General features: G+C 35.5%; 1 protein-coding gene across 4 annotated transcripts; it reads left to right on the top strand.

The window, feature by feature from the left end:
• Positions 1-10,867: 10,867 nt before the first annotated feature.
• On the top strand, positions 10,868-21,757 carry KAK (HECT ubiquitin protein ligase family protein KAK). Of its 4 annotated transcripts, none has more exons than XR_016318805.1 (19): positions 10,869-11,096; positions 11,249-12,184; positions 12,340-12,450; positions 12,567-12,683; positions 12,762-12,932; positions 13,006-13,167; positions 13,838-14,086; positions 14,161-14,282; positions 14,369-15,800; positions 16,703-16,798; positions 17,854-19,422; positions 19,516-19,740; positions 19,861-19,965; positions 20,166-20,246; positions 20,332-20,400; positions 20,499-20,627; positions 20,947-21,069; positions 21,187-21,412; positions 21,558-21,757. XR_016318805.1 is itself a non-coding variant. In XM_012226379.4 (18 exons), exons 2-18 carry the CDS (start codon positions 11,324-11,326, stop codon positions 21,250-21,252), a joined length of 5,688 nt encoding a protein of 1,895 aa, XP_012081769.1. In that variant the 5' UTR covers positions 10,868-11,155; positions 11,249-11,323; the 3' UTR covers positions 21,253-21,757. The 4 variants fall into 4 exon arrangements, 2 of the variants coding, with proteins under 2 accessions (XP_012081769.1, XP_012081768.1); XR_016318804.1 differs by having other exon boundaries at positions 21,187-21,461; XM_012226379.4 differs by having other exon boundaries at positions 10,868-11,155; positions 21,187-21,757.
• The last annotated feature ends 1,298 nt before the right edge of the window (positions 21,758-23,055 follow it).

Genomic DNA, 23,055 nt, shown 5'->3' with positions numbered 1-23,055 from the left:
CACTTTTTGACTCACAACAATATAGTGAAATATTACTTTTTGTTCTATAATATTCGTCACATTGAAATTTCATGTTCCTTAAAAAAAATATTAAATTTGTCCAAGTTATAATAAATTATTGAATAAATTGACTATATTACTCTTAATTTAATACTAATTTTCCGAAGAAAACCATTAAATTGAATAATCATTGATCATATATAAAGGGTAAACATGGAAAAAAAAATATCTATTACTCATTTAAACCATATATGTGACAAGTATTTTGAAATAAACTATTTTCTTAAATGTGATAAATATTTTGGAACAAACCATTTTTTCAAATGTGACAAGTATGTATTTGAATAAACTAGTATTTAAACTATACGTTATACGTGTTGCTTTTTATTGTAGATATTTGTTATTTAATTTATAGTTTTTTATTTTTTATTTTGAAGATGAAAACTTAAATTCATTAATTTGAATTGTAAATGACAACAATTGCTGTGAAATATTACACTACTCTTGAAAATGGGTATATAAATAAGAGGCTATAGCAAGTAAATGAGCCCTGTATATTTGCACGTCTTCTAATCCATCTAACAGCCACATTACATTAGATCTAAAGCCCAATAAAATTTTGCAATTCGTAATAATAGTATTTTAACTTTGAAAAAACTTGAGAAGCAGAATTTAAAACATAAATAAGATTTGAGAGTCTACATAAATGAATCCTGGAGAAAGAATTTGTCTTGTATCCAATGGAGACTGGCTCGCAAAGCTAATGCTTCCACCATTAAAGGGTTTTGACAGAATCAAACAAATCTGGAATGACACTAATGAAACGACCTTTTGCATATTCCAAAACTGCACTGAGACCTGCCATGTGAATTTGATGGAAAAATTCTCCCTTACAAAATAGTTGACAACTTTATGGGTTAGTAGTACCCACTAAGATAACATTGCATGCAGGGGTGGAGGGAGGGGGGATTGGGAGGAGCTCGGGCCCCCAAACTCCAAAATTTTTTTAAATTTGCCTTATAACGTATAAAAAGTTTTTTTTCTTCATTTTGGTCGTCCTAACTTTTGAAAAATTTATTTTGGCCTCCCAAAATTTTAAAGTCTAGCTTCGTTCCTGATTGCATGGTAATATCAAATTTACATGAGCCGTGTTGAATGCGTAAGGGCCTGGATTATTTTTGTAATATTGCCAATCTTGAATCATAACGTACATTGCATGGAGAATCGATATTGGCTGGAAAGAACTATTCTGCCTTATAGCATTGTTTTTTGCTTCCCAGATTTTTCAAAGAATGGCCACCTGCTTGAGTATGTGAAATTGATTTGCAGAAACAACAAAATACATTAAAAACCCATTAAGAGAAATATTATCTTGAGGACCCATAACACCACTCCTTCTCTACACCTTATTTACCGTGCTGCATCATTAAAAGTTATGTTTATATCCTCCTCCACATCACAAAAATGACATGTTTTATCCATCCTCACCCACCTTTTGTAAAGTCTCACCCTAGTGGGAACTACACCTCAAAAAAATTTTCAAAGGAATTCTTTATAGTTATAATGAATTTCTAGTTTTCATAGTTTCTTCAATAGGTCTCCTTGTAACCTTGTTTCTTGCTTTCCAAATTTTTCAAAGAATGGTCACATGCTTGAGAATATGAGATAGATTTGTAGAAACGATAATCTACATTAAAAATTCGTCAAGTGAAATTATCTTAAGGACCCATAACTCCACTCCATCTCCATAGCTCCTTTATTGTGTTGCATCGCAAAAAAATTATGTTCATATCCTCCTCCATATCACAAAAATGACATGTTTTATCTATCCCAACACCTTTTTCGTTAAGTCTCACTCTAGTGGAAATCACACCTCTAATAACTTTTCAAAGGAACTCTTTATAGTTATGATGAATTTCTAGTTCCCATAGTTTCTTCCATAAATCCCCTTGTAACCTCTCTCCACCCCTCCCAAGAAACTTAAACACAAGTAATAACCCAATTTTACACTATAAATCCCTCTTTTATCAAAATGCTAATTAATTTTTCCTCATTGTTCCCCATCCCTAAAGGAATATTTAGAATAACTCTAATATTCATTCACTAAAAAGCTCAATATTTTATTTGCATTTCATTTCCTTCTCTCATTTTTGACCACAAACCCTCAAATTTCTATAAATCTCATTCCTTCTTCCACTTTAAATGAGTCATATTTTGGTATTAAAGGGTCCTCTCCTACCATTATTTTTTTCTCCATTTCCAATACGCTACCAACATTTATACTTTAAAATGTCTCTATCTAGAATAACATTCTTCCAAGTAAAACTTAGTTGCTATCTAAAGGAGTAGATAAGAAATCCCTTAAAGCAAATATTTGGCTTTGAGGATTTTATACAAAAGAGTGTTAGGATTAGAAATTAATCTCCACCCACTTTCACTAATTAAGCATAACTGCATTAAAGCAATGAAAATCTATGAATTCCATACCCCCATCTTTTTAACTCTGGCATATTCTATCCTAAGAGAACCAGCGAATACTTTTCCCACCTCCTCTTTTGGAACCCCACTAAAAGCCTTCATGATGTTTTTGAGTTCATCACTCAAAGATAAAGGAAGCATGAACACACTCATGCAATATGAAGGGATGGCTTAAGCAATATATTTGAGGAGGATTTTCTTTCTAGCTCTAGATAATAGTTTACTGTTTCAATTATTAATCATGTTCCAAAGCCTACACCCAATATAGTTAAATGCTCATTTTTTCTGTTTTCCTATCAAGGAGGAATTATCTAGATACTTATCATTACCTAAAGAATTATGGACCCCTAGAGTATCAGAAATTTGGTTTTGGGAGACCATGTGTTTACATTATTGCTAAATATGATACCTGATTTCTGCAAGTTTACAGCCTAACCTGAAGCATTTTCATACTCCCTCGAAATATTTTTAACATAATTACCCTCTCTTCTATTTGTTTTAAAAAAGAAAAAACAATCGTCTGTAAAAAGTAAGTGAGACATTATAGGACATCTAATACTAGCCCGACTAATATAAATCCTAGCTATCTTTATTCTCAACATCCTTAATAATATGAAAAGACACTTACAATACAAAATAAAAAGATAAAGGGACAATGGATCACCTTGTCTCAACCCCCTATGGGGTGAAACATGACCCACTACCTCCCCATTGCAAACAATAGAGTAGCCAACCAAAGAAACACATAACAACATTGGATCTACATTGGATCTCACCTGAATCGCCCCATCTATCCTCCTGAGGAGAAGTTTGGTTTCAAACCCCGGTTCAAACAGGAGAAGTATACTTAATCAGAGTTACAAGATATTCTCAACAATAAACAACTAGAATATGAAAAATATAATCACAAAAAATCAGCTAATGAAAACTAAAATAAGGAAGACTAAATCAAAGATAAGATGGTGGGCTTAGTCATAAGCATTTTGAAATAGTTCGGTATTACGCCCCAGCAAATTGTGTAGCAGCATCAACGAGACCCAACTTGTTAAAAGTACGTTGAAAAGATGACTTGGGAAGTGGTTTAATAAGAAGGTCAGCTACCTAATCAATTGAGTGTAGGTGAGGAACTTCAATTTCAATATTTTGCACATATTCCCTGACAAAGTGAAAATCAATTGCAACATGTTTCATCTTACTGGGTAGAACTGGATTATGACACACATAGGTGGTACTAAGATTATCACATATGATCCGTGGAACACTGATGGTAGAGACACGTAGTTCATGAAGTAAATTAACTATCCGCTTGACTTCAAGAGTTGTGCTAGCAACAACACGGTACTCTGCTTTGGTAGAGGATCGAAAAATAGCTCTTTGTTTTTTAGAGGACTAAGAAATGGGTGAATCGCCAAAATAGATAACATAGCCTATGGTGGATGTACGGTCAGTTGGACCTCCAGCCCAGTCTGAGTTAGAATATGCAATGAGATGTTTATCTGTGTCTTTGGGTAGTTTGAAACTGTATTTTGAAGTGTGATGCAAATAGCGAAGCAATTGTTTGGCTGCTTTCCAGTGAATTTGACTAGGATCATGCATGAATTGAGACAACTTGCTTACACTGAATGCAACATCTGGTCGAGTAAAAGAAAGATAATGAAGTTTGCCGATCACTCGTCGAAAAAGAGTTCCATCAGTAGATGGACTATTAGAAGCATCCGTGAGGACATCAGTAGAAGTCATTGGTGTAGAGACTCCCTAGCAATCTTGCATGCCAACATCACTTAAAAGATCCTGTATGTATTTTTGTTGAGATAGAAATAAGCCACTTGGAGTAAAGACAGCTTCAATCCCTAAAAAATAATGTAGTGGTCCAAGATCTTTAAGTGAGAACTGAGTGGCCAGTAATTTAATAATCTGTTGAATGCTAGATATCTGATTTCCTGTGATAAGTATATCATCCACATAGACAAAGATATATGCAGTGAAGCCAAACTTATTCAATATAAAGAGAGAAGGATCTGATTTCAATTTGGAAAAACCAATAGTTACCAGAAAATTCTTCAACTCATTATACCATGCTCGGGGCGCTTATTTGAGGCCATAGATTGCCTTTTGTAGCTTGCAAACATGTGTCGGGTGTGTGGGATGCTCAAAACCCAATGACTGGCTCATGTAAACCTCTTCTTCCAAGTGACCCTGAAGGAAAGCATTATTGACGTTAAGTTGACGTATAGACCAATTTTGCTGAGTTGCAATAGAGAGAACAAGTCTGACTGTGGTTGACTTAATCACTGGACTAAAGGTGGAATGAAAATCCAATCTAGGGTGCTGAGTGAAGCCCTTGGCTACAAGCCTTGCCTTGTACCTGTTAACAAAACCATTTGGGTATTATTAATCCGAAATAACCATTTATAATCAACCACGTTTTTAGATGAATCACAAGGTACGAAATCCCATGTCTGGTTTCTGATAAGTGCACTAAACTCTTGCTTCATGGTTGTATGCCGTCAGGGTTGTAGAATAGCTTGCTTGTATGTTCTAGGAATAGGGATCGAGCGAACTGTGGTGTGAAATTGTTTAGGTTTAAGATTTCTAGTTTTGGATCTGGTAGTCATGGGGTGTATTGAGTTCGTGTGTTTGGGATTTGTAGGGATTGGTGGAAGGGTGTTATTTGATGTAGAGGTTGGTGTAGGTAGGACATTGAAGTTTGAATTTGTAGTGGATGGTGATGTAGCAGTTGAATTTGGTGATTAGGTTGGTGGATGGGTTTGTTGATTAGTTGTAGGTAAAGGATTGGAAGTGCAAGTTCTTGATCTCGGTGATGCCATAGTTGGAACAGAGCAAGTGGAACTAGATGAAAGTGATGGAGTCCTAGCCAAGTCTGGAAGATCAAGATTGGATGGAGAAATTTTTATTTTAGTGGGTACCACGTGACTTGGTAAATTTGTACAAAAAGTGGTGGTGGTTGTATCTTTAAAAGTGGAAAAAGTATTTTCATAAGGAAAATTATGTTCAAAAAACAAAACATCCCTAGACAAATATAACTTGGATCTTACTAGATCAAAACATTGATGAGCATAATGTGTGAAAACCCCAAATAAACACAAAGAGAGGAGCGGGGCTCTAGCTTATTTTTTGTATAGGGTCGAAGCCATGGGTAACATAGACAACCAAATACTTTAATAGACTCACATTTAGGAGCATCTTGAAATAAAATTTCATAAGGACTTTGATGATTTAGATTTGGCATGATTAGACGGTTTATGAGATAGACAACTTGATGACAGGCAAAACTCCAAAAATTTCATGGAAGAGAGGCTTGATATAATAGTGTTTTGGTAGTCTCAATTATATGACGATGTCGGCATTCAACTAGAACCACATGTTGAGGTTTATATGGTGGTGAAACTAGATGTTCAATGCCATAGGCTTTTAAATATACAGTCAAGCTTTGAAATTCTCCTCCTCCATCTGTGTATAGAGATAAAATTTTGGTGCCAAAACGTTTCTCCAATAAGGGATGTAGGGATGAAAAAATTTGTACAACTTCTTGTTTGGATTGTATCATGTATAACCACATATACCTAGAAAAATGATCTACAAATAAAATATAGTAGCATTTTTTATTGATTGAAACTGTGGGAGAAGGTCCCTAAAGATCGATATATATTATTTGTAGAGGAGATGTGCATTGTAGACTATTTTCTGCAAATGGAAGACGATGCATTTTATTTGTACGACAAGAATTACAAATAGAAGTAGATGAATCAGTTACTGGAATTGAAAATTTATAGAGAATTTTATTCAAAACTTGATTATTGGGATGACCTAGACGCTTATGCTAAAGATCATGAGACACTGTAAGATTACATTTGGCATGTAGACTTCTTGGAGGCCAATGATAGAGTCCATCTTTACTCTGTCTGTGGACTAGAGGAGCCCCCGTGATCTGATCCTTTACAAAATAATGAAAAGGGAAAAATTCAATTGAAGTGTTATTGTCAATGCAGAATTGAGAGACAATATTAGTTTATTTGTGATGGTGGGAGAGCATAAAATACGAGAAAGTTGAAAGGTGTAGTTTGAAGCATGTAGGTTAGTGTTACTAGTATGAGATATTGGAATTGAGTTACCATTGCCCATGTAAATTTCATCTTCACCGTGATAGTTATGTAAAGTGGTTAGATCATTTGCATCAGATGTGATGTGATGATTAGCACTGTTGTCAATGATCCAAGGTTGTTGCTGTTGAGAGCTGTGACTAGCATATAATGCTTTTGCTTGTAGATGGTCGTGTGACTTTTAGCGACAAACATTAGCAGTATGATTAAAGCGGCCACATAGTTGACATCGAATGAGGTTCTCAGTGTCTTGAGAATTTCTCCTGGAATGCCATTGATTAGGACCATTGTAATTATTTCTGGGTTGTTGAGGACGCCAATTTTGAGTATTTGAGGAACCATTAGACTGTTGATGAAATTGGCGAGGTAAATTGGAAGTGTTGCATTGAGCAATTGCAGTAGTGATATTTGGAGTCTTCTTGGCCTCTTCATTTTGGAGAAAAATTTCATAATCAATAAGTTGTTCATAGAGTTCTTCATAGGATATAAAGGAGGGACGATATCGAATGGCTGCAGTAGTGGGTGTATATTCTGGTCCTAATCCTTGTAGAATCCGACCCATTAAGGCGATATTAGTGAGAGGTTCACATGCAGTGTATACCTCAGCAGCAATTGAACGAATGTCGCGCACGTAGTCGGCTACAGGGCAACCATTTTTAGTTGTACGAGCATGTTGGTCTTGTAAATGAATAATTCGGGTTTAAGATTTGAGACCAAAAGCAGTTTGAAGTGAGATCCATACTTTGTGAGCAGTGGAAGCATTGGTGACAAAATGAGCAAGTGTGAGATCGACAGAGGCTAATATGGCATTACGAACCAATTTATCTTGTTGGAACCATTTCATGTAAGCCAGATTGGGAGCAGTAACATTGTTAACAGTAATTGTTTGTGGTGGGGCAGGGAAGGTACCATCTAAATAGCCATGAACATTATGTCCATACATGAGCATGGAAACTTGGGATTTCCAGGTTGTGTAGTTATCGCTGCATGTGAGTTTGATAGGTAATTGTGAGGCTGGGTTAAATTGCATTATAATATTGGTGCCGGTGGTGTTATCAGAGTTGACAACGTTTATAGTGGACGACATTATGAGATTGGACAGTGTGGATATGAAAAAAAAATTCAACTCGTTGGAGTTTATTAAAGCTCTGATACCATAAAGATAATTGAGTAATGGAGAAGCTTATATTATTCAAAAGTGAATTGAGTATATATAAGCAGTATACTCAATCAGAGTTACAAGACATTCTCAACAATAAATAACTAGAATATGAAAAATATAATCACAGAAAACCAGCTAATGAAAACTAAGAATAAGGAAGACTAAATCAAAGATAAGATGGTGGACTTAGTCATGAGCATTTTCAAACAGTTCGGTATTACTCACAACATGCAACAAGTTTATCTTTAATATTTCTTACTTATTGTAAACTTTCATCAAGATCAATTTACAAAACATATATAAGCCTAGTTTAAAAAATGTACCATAAGAAATTGCATTGAAATGTTCAAACTCCCCGTCTTAGGGGTGAAACCAATGAAACAAGAAGAGACGTCAAATAAACTGATCAAATAATGGCCAAATCTGGACACGTGTATGCTTTCTGGGCGATGGAGAGAAGCAGTAGATGGAGAACGAGAGAGAGAACAAGCACCAAGTTAGATTTCTGGGCATCGGTTTGAGAGGGTTTTCAGTTAGATGAAACTATACCAAAATGGTGAATTTTTGGTTCTTGGGTTAAACTAATCTAAGGTAAATCAGTGGGTTCCGCATAAAATATCAATTTAGTCATTTTTATAGCTTAAAAATTACACTAGACTGTCAATATATCTAAGTTTTTAAATGGAATGCCCGAGATACAAGATTGTTTTAGGTTGATTTTGTAAGAAGTCGCATACTTGGAGGTAATTTTATAGTTTAGCCTTCAATTAAATATTTAGTAAAAAAGTCCAATTGAATTCCTTAAAATTTATTTAAAGTAAATTTCATATTTTTGAATCATTTATATTTAGTCTATAATTATATTTTTGAAATATTTTTTTGGAATATTTTTGAACTATTGGTATTTGGTACTAGGGTTGTTCGAGGATCAGTTTAAATACAATAATTGAACTAAATCTAATGTGTCAGTTTAAAAAATATTAAAACTAAACTAAACCATCAAAATTTTCAAGCTAAACTAGATCTTAGTGACATTTTGATTTACTTGATTCAGTTTGATGGTTTGAGCGGTTTGAAATAAGAAAATTAAACAATTCTCATTCATCTAGTTAACAAGAAAAAAAAGATTAAGATTATGTAATTAAATAGAAAAAAAATATATTAATACAAACTATGACATAAAATACATATGATTTAAATAATTCAAAATTTTTTAAATTAATTTTTTTATATATTTATTCTGAGTATGGTAAAAAAAATATTAATATATTTAATAAAACGTTAATTAAACATTTTATAAATATAAAATTTAAAATTTGACTTATTTTATATTTAGTACTAAAAACAATCAAGTAAAACTATACTTTTACTTATATATAATATAATTTGCACATAATATATACTAGTATTTAACATTTGAATTTTTTTGTCAGATAATTGTATAATTTACCTATTAATATTGACTTATTGTTTATTAGCTATCCAATATATATATATATATATATATATATATATATATATATATATATATATATATATATATATATATGCACTAAACCAAAATTTCGATTTTTTAATTTATAAAAAATCGAACTAAACCATCAGTTATTAAAAAACTGCGGCTTTGAATCAATTTAGATCGATTAGGGTGATTGGATGAACACTTGTATTTGGTACTCTTGTAATTAAACAAAATAAAAAGTATAGAAATTAATTATTTAGTCCATGAGGTATGACGAAATTATTTAAATAGTCCATTCATTTTGGACGAATATCTAATGCATCTTTGACGTTTGCATCTGTCACTCTAGGTAGCCCCTCCGTTCAATTTTGAGGGTTTTTTTCTGTTAAGTCATAAGGGAATGACTTAAACACCCCAGGACAATATGAAAGCCACAAACCTTCTCTCCCTCTCCGCCACCTTCACCATCAACCCCACCCTGCCATCTTCTCCACCACCGCTAAGCTTCCCACACTAGCCCTCTCTTTCCATACTAGTCGACATTACAAACCCTCTAAACATGCAGAAAGGCCATAGCCAATACCAAAGTTGTCGCTGCTCTTTGTGCTACACACTAGCGACATCACTCTTTTTGTGTGGTTGCGTTTTCCTTTTAATTTGTTTTTGCATGATACACTACTGCCACATGGTGGATTGGATTTGGTTTTGGATTGATGTTGACATATTTTACTGATGGATTGCACAATGAAACAGTGCTAGAGTTCTACTTTTGCCTGAAACGCGATTGCGTGTGAAACATGCCAACATGGTTTTCTATGTGCCAGTGCAGACCATGGCGGATGATAGAGAGGTGAAATCGCGGCCCTTGCTGCTGATGGGAAGTGTTTATGAAGAAGCTTTATTTGTTTTGTTTGAGACAATGATCTACAAATTAGGTGATGTTTTGGGTGAGAGCCGTGACGCCATCCGATCACGATATACCAATCTTGAATGAATGTTATAATTCTTTGCTCTATTTTCTTGCTTATGACTTCCTTGTGCTTGAATTTGTGTTTATCGTGTTAATATGCACAATTAAGAGGAGAAAGTTGTACTTAGTCTTTGAGGTCGTTTTGTTCATATCGCAACAAATCTGGTTATTGCCTAAAATTATTAGGAACGAGATTTAGATTTAGCTTGATCATAATTTGTTTTTGTCCATTTGGACGGTGAGTTGTGTAGTGACCATGTAAAGGAAGTAGCTAGAGCGTTTGTGGGGAAGTCAAAGCTTTGCCAAATAAGAAAAAGAAGAGAAGGGAAAAGTGTCGCCAAATAGGAAAAAGAGAAGGGTAAGTTTGTCAATTTCATAAATTTTCTCTCATCTCTCTTCTACTTTTTCCACTATTGGACGAAAAAAATCCTCAAAATTTAGATAGAAAGACTATTTAAATAATTTCATGAGAAATGCGCTGAATATTCATCCAAAATCAATAAATTATTTAAATAATTTCGTCATATTTCAGAATAATTAATTTCTCTAAAAAGTATTACTTCGATTATTAGTTGCACAAGTGATTGGCAAATTATGCCCTTAAACCTGTTACCCGATGTGGACGGACCAAACGGAGAAGCATTCACCGCTTCCGCTCCCGCAACCAAAAAAAAAAAAAAAATTATAGAAACAAAATCCGACTGCGGAAAAGAGACCAAAGAAAAATATAAATATAAAATCTCTTTCTTCTCAGTATCATCAACAACACATATAAAAAGTCCACACTCATTTCTCATCTTTATTCTCTTCCCCACCTTAGGGTTTCTCTTCCTCACTGTTTGGTTTGCACACAAATCCCTAATTGCACAAAAATCCCTCATTTCTCTTTCAATTGTATATAAGGTTTCTGATTCTTTCTTTCTTTCTTCCTCTGGATTGCTCAATTTCAACACAAACAAACAGTATATATTTATATTTATCTATTTGTATATAAATAAATTATTCTTTTTTTTTCTGAATTTTAAGGGTTTTTTTTTTAATTATCTTGTGCTCAGATGCAGAAAATTATATCCCGATCCGGTGCCGCGTGATCGCGACCACGGATTTAATCGGGGCGGTTTAGTTCTTGTATGGAAACTCGGAGCCGGAAGCGGGCGGAGGCCTCCTCAACAGCCCCTTCATCTTCCTCCTCCGGTCCTACAACTCGTTCTCAAAAACGCTCCCGCCTTTCTGCCGCCACTGCTACTACAACTTCTTCTTCCACCTCCACCACTGCCGCTGCCGCCGCCACCACCACCGTCCGCACTCGCCCTACTCGCGCTCATCCTGCGCCGCTCATGGACCCTACCACTCCCGTTGAATCATCATCGTCTCGTTCTCGTCGTAGCAAAAACGAATCTTCCGATAAAGGCAAGGAGAAGGAACACGAGGTTAGGGTTCGTGACAATAGGGAAAGAGAGAGTTTAGGGTTAAATATGGAATCTGGAAATATAAATCCAAACGACGATGATGACAACGATAGTGAAGGAGGTGGTATTGGTACTTTCCATCAGAATTTAACATCAGCAAGCAGTGCTCTTCAAGGCTTATTGCGGAAGCTTGGTGCTGGTCTTGATGATCTTTTACCTTCATCAGGAATGCCGTCTGCTTCATCCTCTCATCAATCCAGTAGGTTGAAGAAGATATTATCGGGATTGCGAGCTGATGGAGAGGAAGGGAAACAGGTTGAGGCTTTAACCCAGCTTTGTGAAATGCTGTCGATTGGAACTGAGGAGTCCTTGAGTACTTTCTCCGTCGATTCATTTGTGCCTGTGCTTGTTGGGTTGTTGAACCATGAGAGTAATCCGGATATAATGCTGCTTGCTGCGAGGGCAATTACACATTTATGTGATGTGTTGCCTTCATCCTGTGCAGCTGTTGTGCATTATGGTGCTGTTTCGTGCTTTGTTGCTAGGTTGCTTACCATTGAATATATGGACTTGGCTGAACAGGTTAGTTGTTCTTATAAGCATCCGTTTTGTATCTAGATATTTTAAGTTACTAGTTGTTTTGCTTATTACTGGCTGTAATTGCATCTTATCAGCACATTGTTGTGAGTTTATTGTTTTGTTATGTTATTGAATTGTGGTTTTTCTGATGGAAACAGTCCTTGCAAGCGCTGAAAAAGATATCTCAGGAGCACCCTACTGCATGTCTGCGAGCTGGTGCTCTTATGGCAGTGCTTTCTTATCTGGATTTCTTCTCCACTGGAGTCCAGGTAACTGATTTCTAGTTACTTTCCTAGGATTGAGTTCATGTTGAACGTGAGGGGCTTTAACATTGTGAAAGGTCTTGTATTCTTATTGGATTTCGTATTTCTTTTTATTTCATTAGCGGGTAGCATTATCTACTGCTGCAAATATGTGCAAGAAACTTCCTTCAGATGCGGCAGACTTTGTGATGGAAGCAGTTCCTCTGTTGACCAATCTTCTTCAGTACCATGATGCAAAGGTATGGTTGCTATTTTCTCAACAAGCTCCTTTCTGTCTTCTCCTTTGGAAAAAATGAAATTTGTGTTAATGATTGAAGGTATTGGAGCATGCTTCTGTCTGTTTGACCCGAATTGCTGAAGCCTTTGCGTCATCACCCGACAAATTGGATGAACTTTGTAATCATGGACTGGTCACACAAGCTGCCTCTCTCATTTCCACTAGTAATTCTGGAGGTGGACAGGCATCTCTTAGCCCGCCTACTTACACGGTAAAGATATCTTTTGATATGAGTTTAGTACTTCTGAATTTTGAGGCTGCTAGTCTGATTTTGAGGCATGCAGGGATTAATCCGACTACTATCCACGTTTGCAAGTGGGTCTCCTCTTGGAGCAAAAACTTTGCTACTTCTTGGCATAAGTGGCATTCTTAAAGATATACTATCAGGTTCTGGATTATCTGCTAACTCATCAGTTCCTCCAGCTCTAAGTAGACCAGCAGAGCAGGTGCTTACTGCTTCTTCTCCCTAGTTTATAATTGAAAATTGTGAAAGCTTGAACTGCACTTAAGTAACTTGGTTTGAATATTAACACACGTTATGGAGATTACATTCTGTATTGTATATAATCCCTCTACCAATAATTCATAACTCAAGGAAAAATAGGTGGCTTATGTTCTGACTTTTTGTAGTTGAACACTTTAGATAGCCTTTTCTTTGTAATATGCTTATTGGTGAGTCTGATGTTCCCATTCCTGCACCAAGCGAAGACTGACTCTCTTGAGCTATGTTACTGGCTTCTAGAGTGAGAAAAACTTAAAAAAGATGTAGCATCTGTTATATAATGGCCTTTAGTCGATGGAGGCATGTGTATGACTGTTCTTTCCATTTTGCTATGGAGTTCCTTCATTACTTGTAAATTTGAGCTGATAAAACATACTTCTAATTATTTCTGATCTTTAGATTTATTTGTCGAGACCATTTAGTATAGGACTTGTTATTTAGGTTTTCTTCCTCATGTAAGTTGAGTTTCTGCTTACTTGTCCTTCCCCTTCCACTCCCTTTCTTTTCTCCATACAATCAATATGGTATTTCTCATATCTTTATTAAATTTTGCATGAAAAGTTGGCTATTTTACTGCCTTCTCTTCTCAATCTGACTTTTATTGCATTGGATAGATTTTTGAGATTGTCAACCTAGCAAATGAGCTTCTCCCGCCACTTCCACAAGGAACTATCTCCCTCCCTGCCAGCTCCAACATATTTGTGAAAGGACCTGTTGTAAAGAAGTTGCCTTCGAGCAGTTCTGGAAAGCAAGATGATCTAAATGGAAATCTTCCGGAGGTTTCAGCTCGAGAGAAATTATTGAAGGATCAGCCAGAGCTTCTACAGCAATTTGGAATGGATCTTCTCCCTGTTTTGATACAGGTTAGTTTTCTTGGGCTAGAAGTCATTTAGGTTCTTGCTTTTCCTCAGCTGATAATTATAGCCTTTTCTGGCAGATATATGGTTCCAGTGTGAACAGCCCTGTTCGCCACAAATGTCTTTCAGTCATTGGAAAGTTGATGTATTTTGGCAGTGCAGAGATGATTCAGTCTTTATTGAGTGCTACAAACATATCTAGGTACTCAGTCTTATCTATGCGCGATCTCGTGCTACTATTAATATAGAAATTTGTATGATTATTTAAATGTATTATCTGTCCCGTAGTTTCCTGGCTGGTGTCTTAGCATGGAAAGATCCTCATGTCTTGGTTCCTGCCCTCCAAATTGCTGAAATTCTTATGGAAAAGCTTCCTGGAACTTTCTCCAAGATGTTTGTTAGAGAGGGTGTGGTTCATGCTGTAGATCAACTTGTGCTGGCTGGAAATCCAAATACGACTCCTACCCAAGTATCTTCAGCTGACAAGGACAATGATTATGTATCTGGAACGTCATCTCGTTCTAGGCGTTATAAACGTCGCAGTGGTAACTCAATTTCTGAAGGAAATTCATCTGAAGAATCCAAAAATCCTATTCCAACAATTGCTGGGTCACCTCCAAGTTCTATTGAAATACCTACAGTTAATTCAAGTCTTCGCATGGCAGTGAGTGCATGTGCTAAGAATTTCAAAGACAAGTATTTTCCATCTGATCCTGGGGCTTCTGAGGTTGGAGTTACTGATGATCTTTTACAGCTAAAGAATCTTTGTACGAAGTTGAATGTTGGTGTTGATGACCAAAAGACTAAATCAAAAGGCAAATCTAAAGCTTCTGGTTCTCGTGCAGTTGAAAATTTTGCTAATAAAGAAGAGTATTTGATTGGTGTGATATCTGAGATGCTCACAGAACTAAGTAAAGGGGATGGTGTATCCACTTTTGAGTTTATTGGCAGTGGGGTTGTAGCAGCCTTGCTGAATTATTTTTCTTGTGGTTACTTTTCCAAGGAGAGAATTTCAGAAGCTAATCTGTCCAAGCTTCGTCAACAGGCTCTTAGAAGATTTAAGTTATTTGTTTCTCTTGCACTTCCTTCAAGTATTGATCAAGGGAGTGCTGCAGCTCCTATGACTGTCTTGGTTCAGAAACTTCAAAATGCTTTGTCATCCTTAGAACGTTTTCCTGTTGTTTTAAGCCATTCATCTAGGTCATCCAGTGGAAGTGCTCGTCTCTCTTCTGGACTAAGTGCCTTGTCTCAACCTTTTAAGTTGCGTCTATGCCGAGCCCAAGGAGAAAAATCTCTCCGTGATTATTCTTCAAATGTGGTTCTTATTGATCCATTAGCAAGTTTAGCAGCAGTTGAAGAATTTCTTTGGCCTCGAGTTCAGAGAGGTGAATCCGGTCAAAAGCTCACAGCATCTGTGGGGAACTCTGAATCTGGGACCACCCCTGCTGGAGCTGGTGGATCATCTCCATCTACCTCCACTCCATCAAACACTCGTCGTCATTCTTCTAGATCCAGATCATCTGTTAATATAGGTGATGCAGCTAGAAAAGAACCTGTACCGGAGAAAAGCACAAGCTCCTCGAAGGGAAAGGGGAAAGCTGTCTTGAAGCCTGCCCAGGAGGAAGCAAAAGGACCTCAAACGAGGAATGCTGCTCGCAGAAGAGCAGCCTTAGATAAAGATGCACAGATGAAATCAGTGAACGGGGATTCTAGTTCTGAGGTATGTTATATTATAATGGTGTATGAAAAATGTTATAGTCATGATGATATATTCAAAATATGTTTTTAACTTGCTAAATTTGGTTTATTATGTTTTCTCCAGTAGCAGGATTTCATAAATTTACTTTTAATATGCTTGATAGAATTAAAAGGCATAAGAAGTGGAAAATTTTTAGCTTTTCCAATTTCATTGTTTTCCAAGAGATGTTGGGATGTTAATATTACAATGGAGTGTGAAAATTGTTATGATCATGATGATATATTCAAAATCTGTTTTTAACTTGCTAAATTCGGTTTATTATGTTTTCTCCAATAGCAAGATATCATAAATTTACTTTTAATATGCTTGATAGAATTAAAAGGCATAAATTTTTAGCTTTTTCCAATTTCATTGTTTTCCAAGAGATGTTGGGATGTTAATATCTTAATATACTGGATTTCTAATATTTTGACTGAGATAAGGTTGAAGTCTTCTCTTTAAAGAATAAATAAATAAGAAGGAATAAACATGGCAAGGGGGCTTCTGTTTTTTTGAAAGTTGGTATCTCATTCTGCAGTTTTTACGCTCTTTTTTATGTATTTACAAATTCATGGTGCGATAGTAAGAGAAGAATTAGTATTGAGGCTGTTGATTCAAAGTTCTTTGTGGTTGGAATTATTTAGGGTTTGTAGATGTGCATGACAACAAGTCTGTTTGGTATAGAACAGGATACTTTTATATGTCTTTGATTTATATTTTGGTGGATAAAGTTCATAAATTGGGTTGAGCTACCTTTAGTAAGTCAATTTATTTGTTGGAGAATCCTGCTAATATTTGAAGCTTTCTCATGTTTCCTATTCCCCTTAACTTTATAATTTTGTGTTGGCTTACCTTTCCATTATTTTGCTTTTGCTTTATTGTAGGATGAGGAATTGGATATATCTCCGGTTGAGATTGATGATGCACTGGTGATCGAAGATGATGATATCTCTGATGATGAAGACGATGATCACGAAGATGTAATCCTCTGAATCCCTTATGGAAATATATGTTTACTCTTTTTCCTTTTGCTTATCTTATTCTTCTCCACTGCTTGCCTCTCTTTTTTCTCTTCTTCTATCTCCTTCTCCCTATGTATATGCGGACACGATATAAGTTGGCTTTTGTTGGCAATATGGAAGGGCTCAACAAAACTAGAACTATTTTGTTATGGCACTAGTATTATTATGACTAAGGGAATTTGGAATTTTCTTACTTTTGATAAACATGTGCAGATAGATAGTTGTACATAAAGTACAAAAATATATTACATTACGCATACCCCACAATATTTTTTAGATTATTTTTATTAGTATTTTTTTAGATTATTTTTATTATTGAATATGGTTCCAACTGTAGTAACTGTTATGAAAGTTTGATTGTTAGGTAGTGTTTCCTGTTCCATTGCTTAGTTGTATTATAAAATGAAATATGGATCCTGATTTTTATATAACTGAATCTGGATTTTTGTTCATTATATGTGATTTCTATATGGTTTATCATGTCAAGTAAAGGAATATTTTCCAGTGAAGAATTGATATTTTGTTTAAGAACAAGTTATATTTTGTTGGCTGAGCTATAATTATTAACAGTACTTGTTAATAAGTCGATAGTTGTGTACATATTAATAATTTTTGAATGTTACTAAATCATATGTAACTTGTTCGAAAACAACTCAGACAATCACATGGTAGATATTGCTACAGTTCACGTGGGACACATGTATGATGTCTTAACAATTTTTTGGATGATATTTATAATTAGTTTTTGATGGCATACATATTCTAGACTAGGTGTAGATTGGAATAGCATCAGAGGCTAGATATGAAAGAGGGATTTCTGTGGGGGATCTCATGAAAATAGTATTATCGGATCATTTATGGTTATTGTTTTACAGAATTTATTTTTGTTCAATCATTTTTTTTTTCACTTCTGTGAAATAAATGCTGCCACTGATAACCAGAATGTTCAATGTGAGTTTCATTTTTACAATTTTCCCTGACCAGTTTATTTGTTGTTTATTTCCTCCCCCCAGGTCCTTAGAGATGATTCTCTACCTGTTTGCATGCCTGACAAAGTACATGATGTGAAGTTGGGTGATGCACCTGAGGATAGCAGTGGTGCACCAGCAACAAGTGATAGCCAAACTAATCCTGCTTCTGGCTCTAGCAGCAGAGCAGCTGCTGTTAGGGGCTCAGATTCTACTGACTTTAGGGGTGGTAGCTCTTATGGTTCGAGGGGTGCTATGTCATTTGCTGCTGCTGCTATGGCTGGTCTTGGGACCGCTAATGGTAGAGGTATCAGAGGAGGCAGAGATCGCCAAGGACGACCACTATTTGGTGGCTCAAATGATCCCCCGAAGTTAATCTTTACTGCTGGTGGGAAGCAGCTAAATAGGCATTTGACAATCTATCAGGCTATTCAACGGCAGCTTGTGCTGGAGGAGGATGATGATGACAGGTATGCTGGCAGTGATTTCATCTCCAGTGATGGCAGCAGGCTCTGGAGTGATATATATACCATTACTTACCAAAGGGCAGATGGCCAGGCTGATAGGGTGTCCATTGGGGGTTCAAGTTCGACGATGACAACAAAAACAGCAAAAACTGGTTCTCCCAATTTGAACTCTGACATTCAATTGCATCGTATGTCACTTTTAGATAGTATCTTGCAAGGGGAACTTCCTTGTGATTTGGAGAAATCTAATCCTACTTATAGTATATTGGCACTGTTGCGTGTACTGGAGGGCTTGAACCAGCTGGCGTCACGTCTCAGAGCCCAGTTGGTTTCAGAAAATTTTGCTGAGGGGAAAATCTCAAGTTTGGATGAGCTTAATGTTACTGGTAGTAGGGTTTCTGCTGAAGAATTTATTAACAGCAAGCTCACTCCTAAATTAGCTCGGCAAATTCAGGATGCCCTTGCATTATGCAGTGGAAGTCTTCCATCATGGTGTTACCAGTTAACCAAGGCGTGTCCGTTTTTGTTCCCTTTTGAGATCCGGAGGCAGTACTTCTATTCAACTGCTTTTGGATTGTCTCGTGCATTGTATCGCCTTCAGCAGCAGCAGGGTGCTGATGGTCATGGATCAGCAAATGAAAGAGAGGTGAGGGTTGGAAGATTACAACGCCAAAAAGTTCGTGTTTCTCGAAACCGCATTTTGGATTCTGCTGCGAAAGTGATGGAGATGTATTCTAGTCAGAAGGCTGTACTTGAAGTAGAATATTTTGGCGAAGTCGGCACTGGGTTGGGTCCTACTTTAGAGTTTTACACACTTTTGAGTCATGATTTACAAAAGGTTTCACTTGGAATGTGGAGGTCAAATTCCTCATCTGAGAAACAATCAATGGAAATTGATGATGGAAACAAGAATGGGAAATTAGATAATGGCTCTGGTGCTGCCGGTGCTGTAGATGTTGTCCAAGCTCCTCTGGGTTTGTTTCCTCGGCCTTGGCCTCCGAATGCTGATGCTTCTGAGGGTAGCCAGTTTCACAAGGCTATCGAGTATTTCCGTCTTGTTGGACGTGTAATGGCCAAAGCTCTTCAGGATGGACGCCTTCTGGACTTGCCACTTTCAACAGCATTCTATAAGCTTGTGCTTGGTCAAGTATGCAAATTGCACTGAACATATCCTTTTCACACTTTCGAGAATTTCTTTATTTTAGTTGCTCAAAATATCTACTCTCTTAATCAATTGCAGGAGCTTGATCTATATGATATTCTTTCTTTTGACGCGGAATTTGGGAAGGTTTTGCAAGAATTGGACACCCTTGTTTGCAGAAAACGTTACTTGGAATCTTCAGGAAGTGACAACCGTGATGCTATTGATGATCTGCGTTTTCGTGGGACGCCAATTGAGGATCTTTGCTTGGATTTCACTCTTCCTGGTTATCCTGACTACAGTTTGAAAACTGGAGATGAAACTGTAAATGACAAATTTTTTCCTTTTCCTTATAATTTTGAATCTCTCTCTCACTTTTTTCTTGCTTCTGTCATTTTTTTCTTATGTGGATTTTTCTTATGTATTTGTTTTTATAATCTTCAGGTTAATATAAATAACTTGGAAGAGTACATAGGTTTGGTTGTTGATGCATCAGTGAAGACTGGGATTATGCATCAGATGGAAGCATTTAGAGCTGGATTTAATCAGGTATGTGCATTATATGTTATATTAAACTATTGCAGATTTGAGTCTTATCAAGTCTCTTATTTGTATATATGCTTCAATTGGACTTTGGCCTTGCCATATATGTGGATTTGTCTATCTATCTACAAATACATAATATGGTATTTCAATTACTGGTTATCATGTTCTTATTTTGCTTTATTTGTTCCTTTTATAACAAATAGGTCTTTGACATCTCATCGTTACAAATTTTCTCTCCACAAGAATTGGACAATTTGCTTTGTGGGCGTCGAGAGTTGTGGGAGGTAACTTTTCTATTTCTTTGAATTTTACATTACATAACTGGATCCGGTGGTATAGATGGTGCTGATGGATTTTTGACTTGTGCAGCCTGAGACCCTTGTTGATCATATAAAATTTGATCATGGATACACTGCCAAGAGTCCTGCAATTATTAATGTATGTTGAACTCTTGATCATGCCCTTCACCCTTTTTTTTTGTGTTTTTGGTAAATGAACTAAATCATGGTTGTGCCATCTTTTTATGATGTTTATAGTTGCTGGAGATTATGGGAGAGTTCACACCAGAGCAGCAGCGTGCCTTCTGCCAGTTTGTTACTGGTGCTCCAAGGTTACCGCCTGGTGGTCTAGCAGTACTAAATCCAAAGCTAACCATTGTGAGAAAGGTACAATACAATGATTAAGATTCAAACAATCTTCTTATTTACTTTTAATGCTTATGACTTGATTTAATTCAATGGACATGTGTTCATGGAACTGTTAACCTTCTGCTAGTGGGTTTCTGTACTCATATTTTTAAGTGTCTGTTTTTATATGGGCAGACGAGTGGGCCTTGATTGCTCCTTTTGATATGTGTATATTCCCAATGATATATATAGTATTACAAAGTAGTTAATATTTTTTTGGGGCAATATTTATAGTGTTATTGCTGGTGTACATATTCCTGAAACTTACTGTTGTGATGCATTGTATGGCTGGATGCAGCATTCTTCATCTGCTGGGAATGTGGCAGCGAATGGAACCGGCCCTTCAGAATCAGCAGATGATGACTTGCCTAGTGTGATGACCTGTGCTAATTACCTGAAGCTTCCTCCATACTCCACCAAGGTAAGCATTTTGGAGTTTTAAATAGTTGTTGTTACCTTTTACCATTATATGTTTCCAAGTCATCTAGGTATTTTTTGAATCAACTTGTGGATGCTAATAATTATCACGGTTTAACAGGAAATAATGTACAAGAAACTACTATATGCAATCAGTGAAGGACAGGGTTCTTTCGATTTGTCATGAGTTTTTGACTAACTGGTTAAAGGGGTGTATATTGTATCACAAGACTGTCAGGGATTATTTCTCTTTTCCTGGATAATTTGATATAGAAAAGTACCACCTGTTCTGCTGAATAATGGCTTCTTTTTGGTGGGGGCGTTTTAAACTAATGGTGTCATCAAAGGTCAGTTGCCAAAATTGTTGAATCAGGGCCTGATGGAATGAAAATCTGTGTATGTGTTTCAAGTTTATATTCAATTGAAATTGTTGTCCATTCTTCAACAGTTGAGTCTTAGATCCTTTAAAATGTCGACTCAATTTTTCTTCAGGTTGGATTGCCGCATTTTCATGCTGTAAAGAGGGAACATGTGGAAGGCTTTTTAAGCTGCTAATGCTTTTGTAAATAAATAGGAATTTCATTTTTATTTTTATTTCTTTTTGTTTTTTTCACCATATTTAGTAGGAAAATACATGTATGCCATGAAACCATAGAATGGGAAAATAAAATATTAAATATTAATTTCCCCTATCTTTCTCTCTTTTTTTGATTTTTTTTTCTTATACATTATCATGTTTATTGCATGTGGTTTCCTTGGATATTCATTTTGTTTAATTGCTTGAACTTTGAGGTATAAAATTTTTTGGCCTTTTGTTCAAGGGCAAATCTTTCTATTTTCGCAAATCAATGCTTAGCTCAGTGGTATGTGAATATACGATATGACAATAGATCTAGCTTTGAGTTCTCATCCATGATACTTGAAAAAAAAATCTTTCTATTCTCTCTTGAAATTAGGGATGTTACTTGATTAGGTATATTCCATTTTAATTTGGAATGGAATTTTTTAAATTATGTGATTCAAGATGGAATGCTTAGGAATGTGAAATGGAATTGTAAAGTAAATTTCATATTTCAATTCATATTTTAAATTTTTGTATTTAAAATTTTTAATTACATTTAACATAAATTGAATATAAATGTTTTTGAGTGGAATATTAATCCTACTTCATTTAAATATAAATGTTTTCTTGTTAATAATTAAATATTAATATTTTAAATTTTATTTAGATAAATGGAATAATTAATTATTGAATTTGGAAAGTTTTATTTATTTATTTAGGCAGACGTTTTGGAATTTTGAAAAACTAAATTTTGATTATCGAGATAAAAGTTTTCATTCGCAAAAAGTTGGAATGGAATAGCATGCTTTTTCAAATTTTAAAATAAAATTTCTAAGTTTTTTGGAAGAAAATATATTCCAACACATTTCAATTGCATGACGCCTTTATTCATGGTAATGGAGAAGTGAAATTCTCATGACTATTTTGATCTAATGTCTTTGTGGTTTAAGTTTTGTCATTAAATTTGACTTTGCCTAGCTCATTTATTAATTGTGGGATCTATTTTATAATTGTTAAGGGTAGATAATTAATTATTGGGGATAAAGTTAGTAAATGACTAAAAATGGTTTTTCATTTTTTTTTCTACTGATGTCTTTTTTTTATTGACTATCTTAATTATCAATGGTGGTTCCCTTTCATCCTTTTTACTTTTTGTGATGGTTTGGAATAAATCTTAAATTTAGTCTTTTAAATCTGCCTTAGTTCACCGATCATCAATGTTTTTAGTATCCTCTTAATGGAATCATGTGTTTTTAATTTATTGTATATTCTTTTTTTAACGGAGTTGTTCCTCGTTATTGAGAAAATTTATACGTATGTGATATTTTTTTTTAACAGTTCAAAAAATATAGATGGTTGACTTTTGTAGTTGCAGATTTTGAAAATTCAAGTTAGAGAAAGTTTATTTTATTAACGGAGCCTAATAAA

This window comes from Jatropha curcas, chromosome 1 (genome assembly GCF_041381405.1).
Source record: "Jatropha curcas cultivar XTBG-Jc1 chromosome 1, XTBG_Jcur_1.0, whole genome shotgun sequence".
NCBI classification, from domain to species: domain Eukaryota; kingdom Viridiplantae; phylum Streptophyta; class Magnoliopsida; order Malpighiales; family Euphorbiaceae; genus Jatropha; species Jatropha curcas.
This window is presented reverse-complemented; position numbering and strand designations above follow the sequence as displayed.

Coding starts and splice junctions, on each gene's coding strand:
- KAK (XM_012226379.4), top strand. CDS start 11,324: ATGGAAACTCGGAGCCGGAAGCGGGCGGAGGCCTCCTCAACAGCCCCT. Junction 12,684..12,761: donor TTCAGTACCATGATGCAAAG/GTATGGTTGCTA, acceptor TAATGATTGAAG/GTATTGGAGCATGCTTCTGT. Junction 13,168..13,837: donor TAAGTAGACCAGCAGAGCAG/GTGCTTACTGCT, acceptor TGCATTGGATAG/ATTTTTGAGATTGTCAACCT.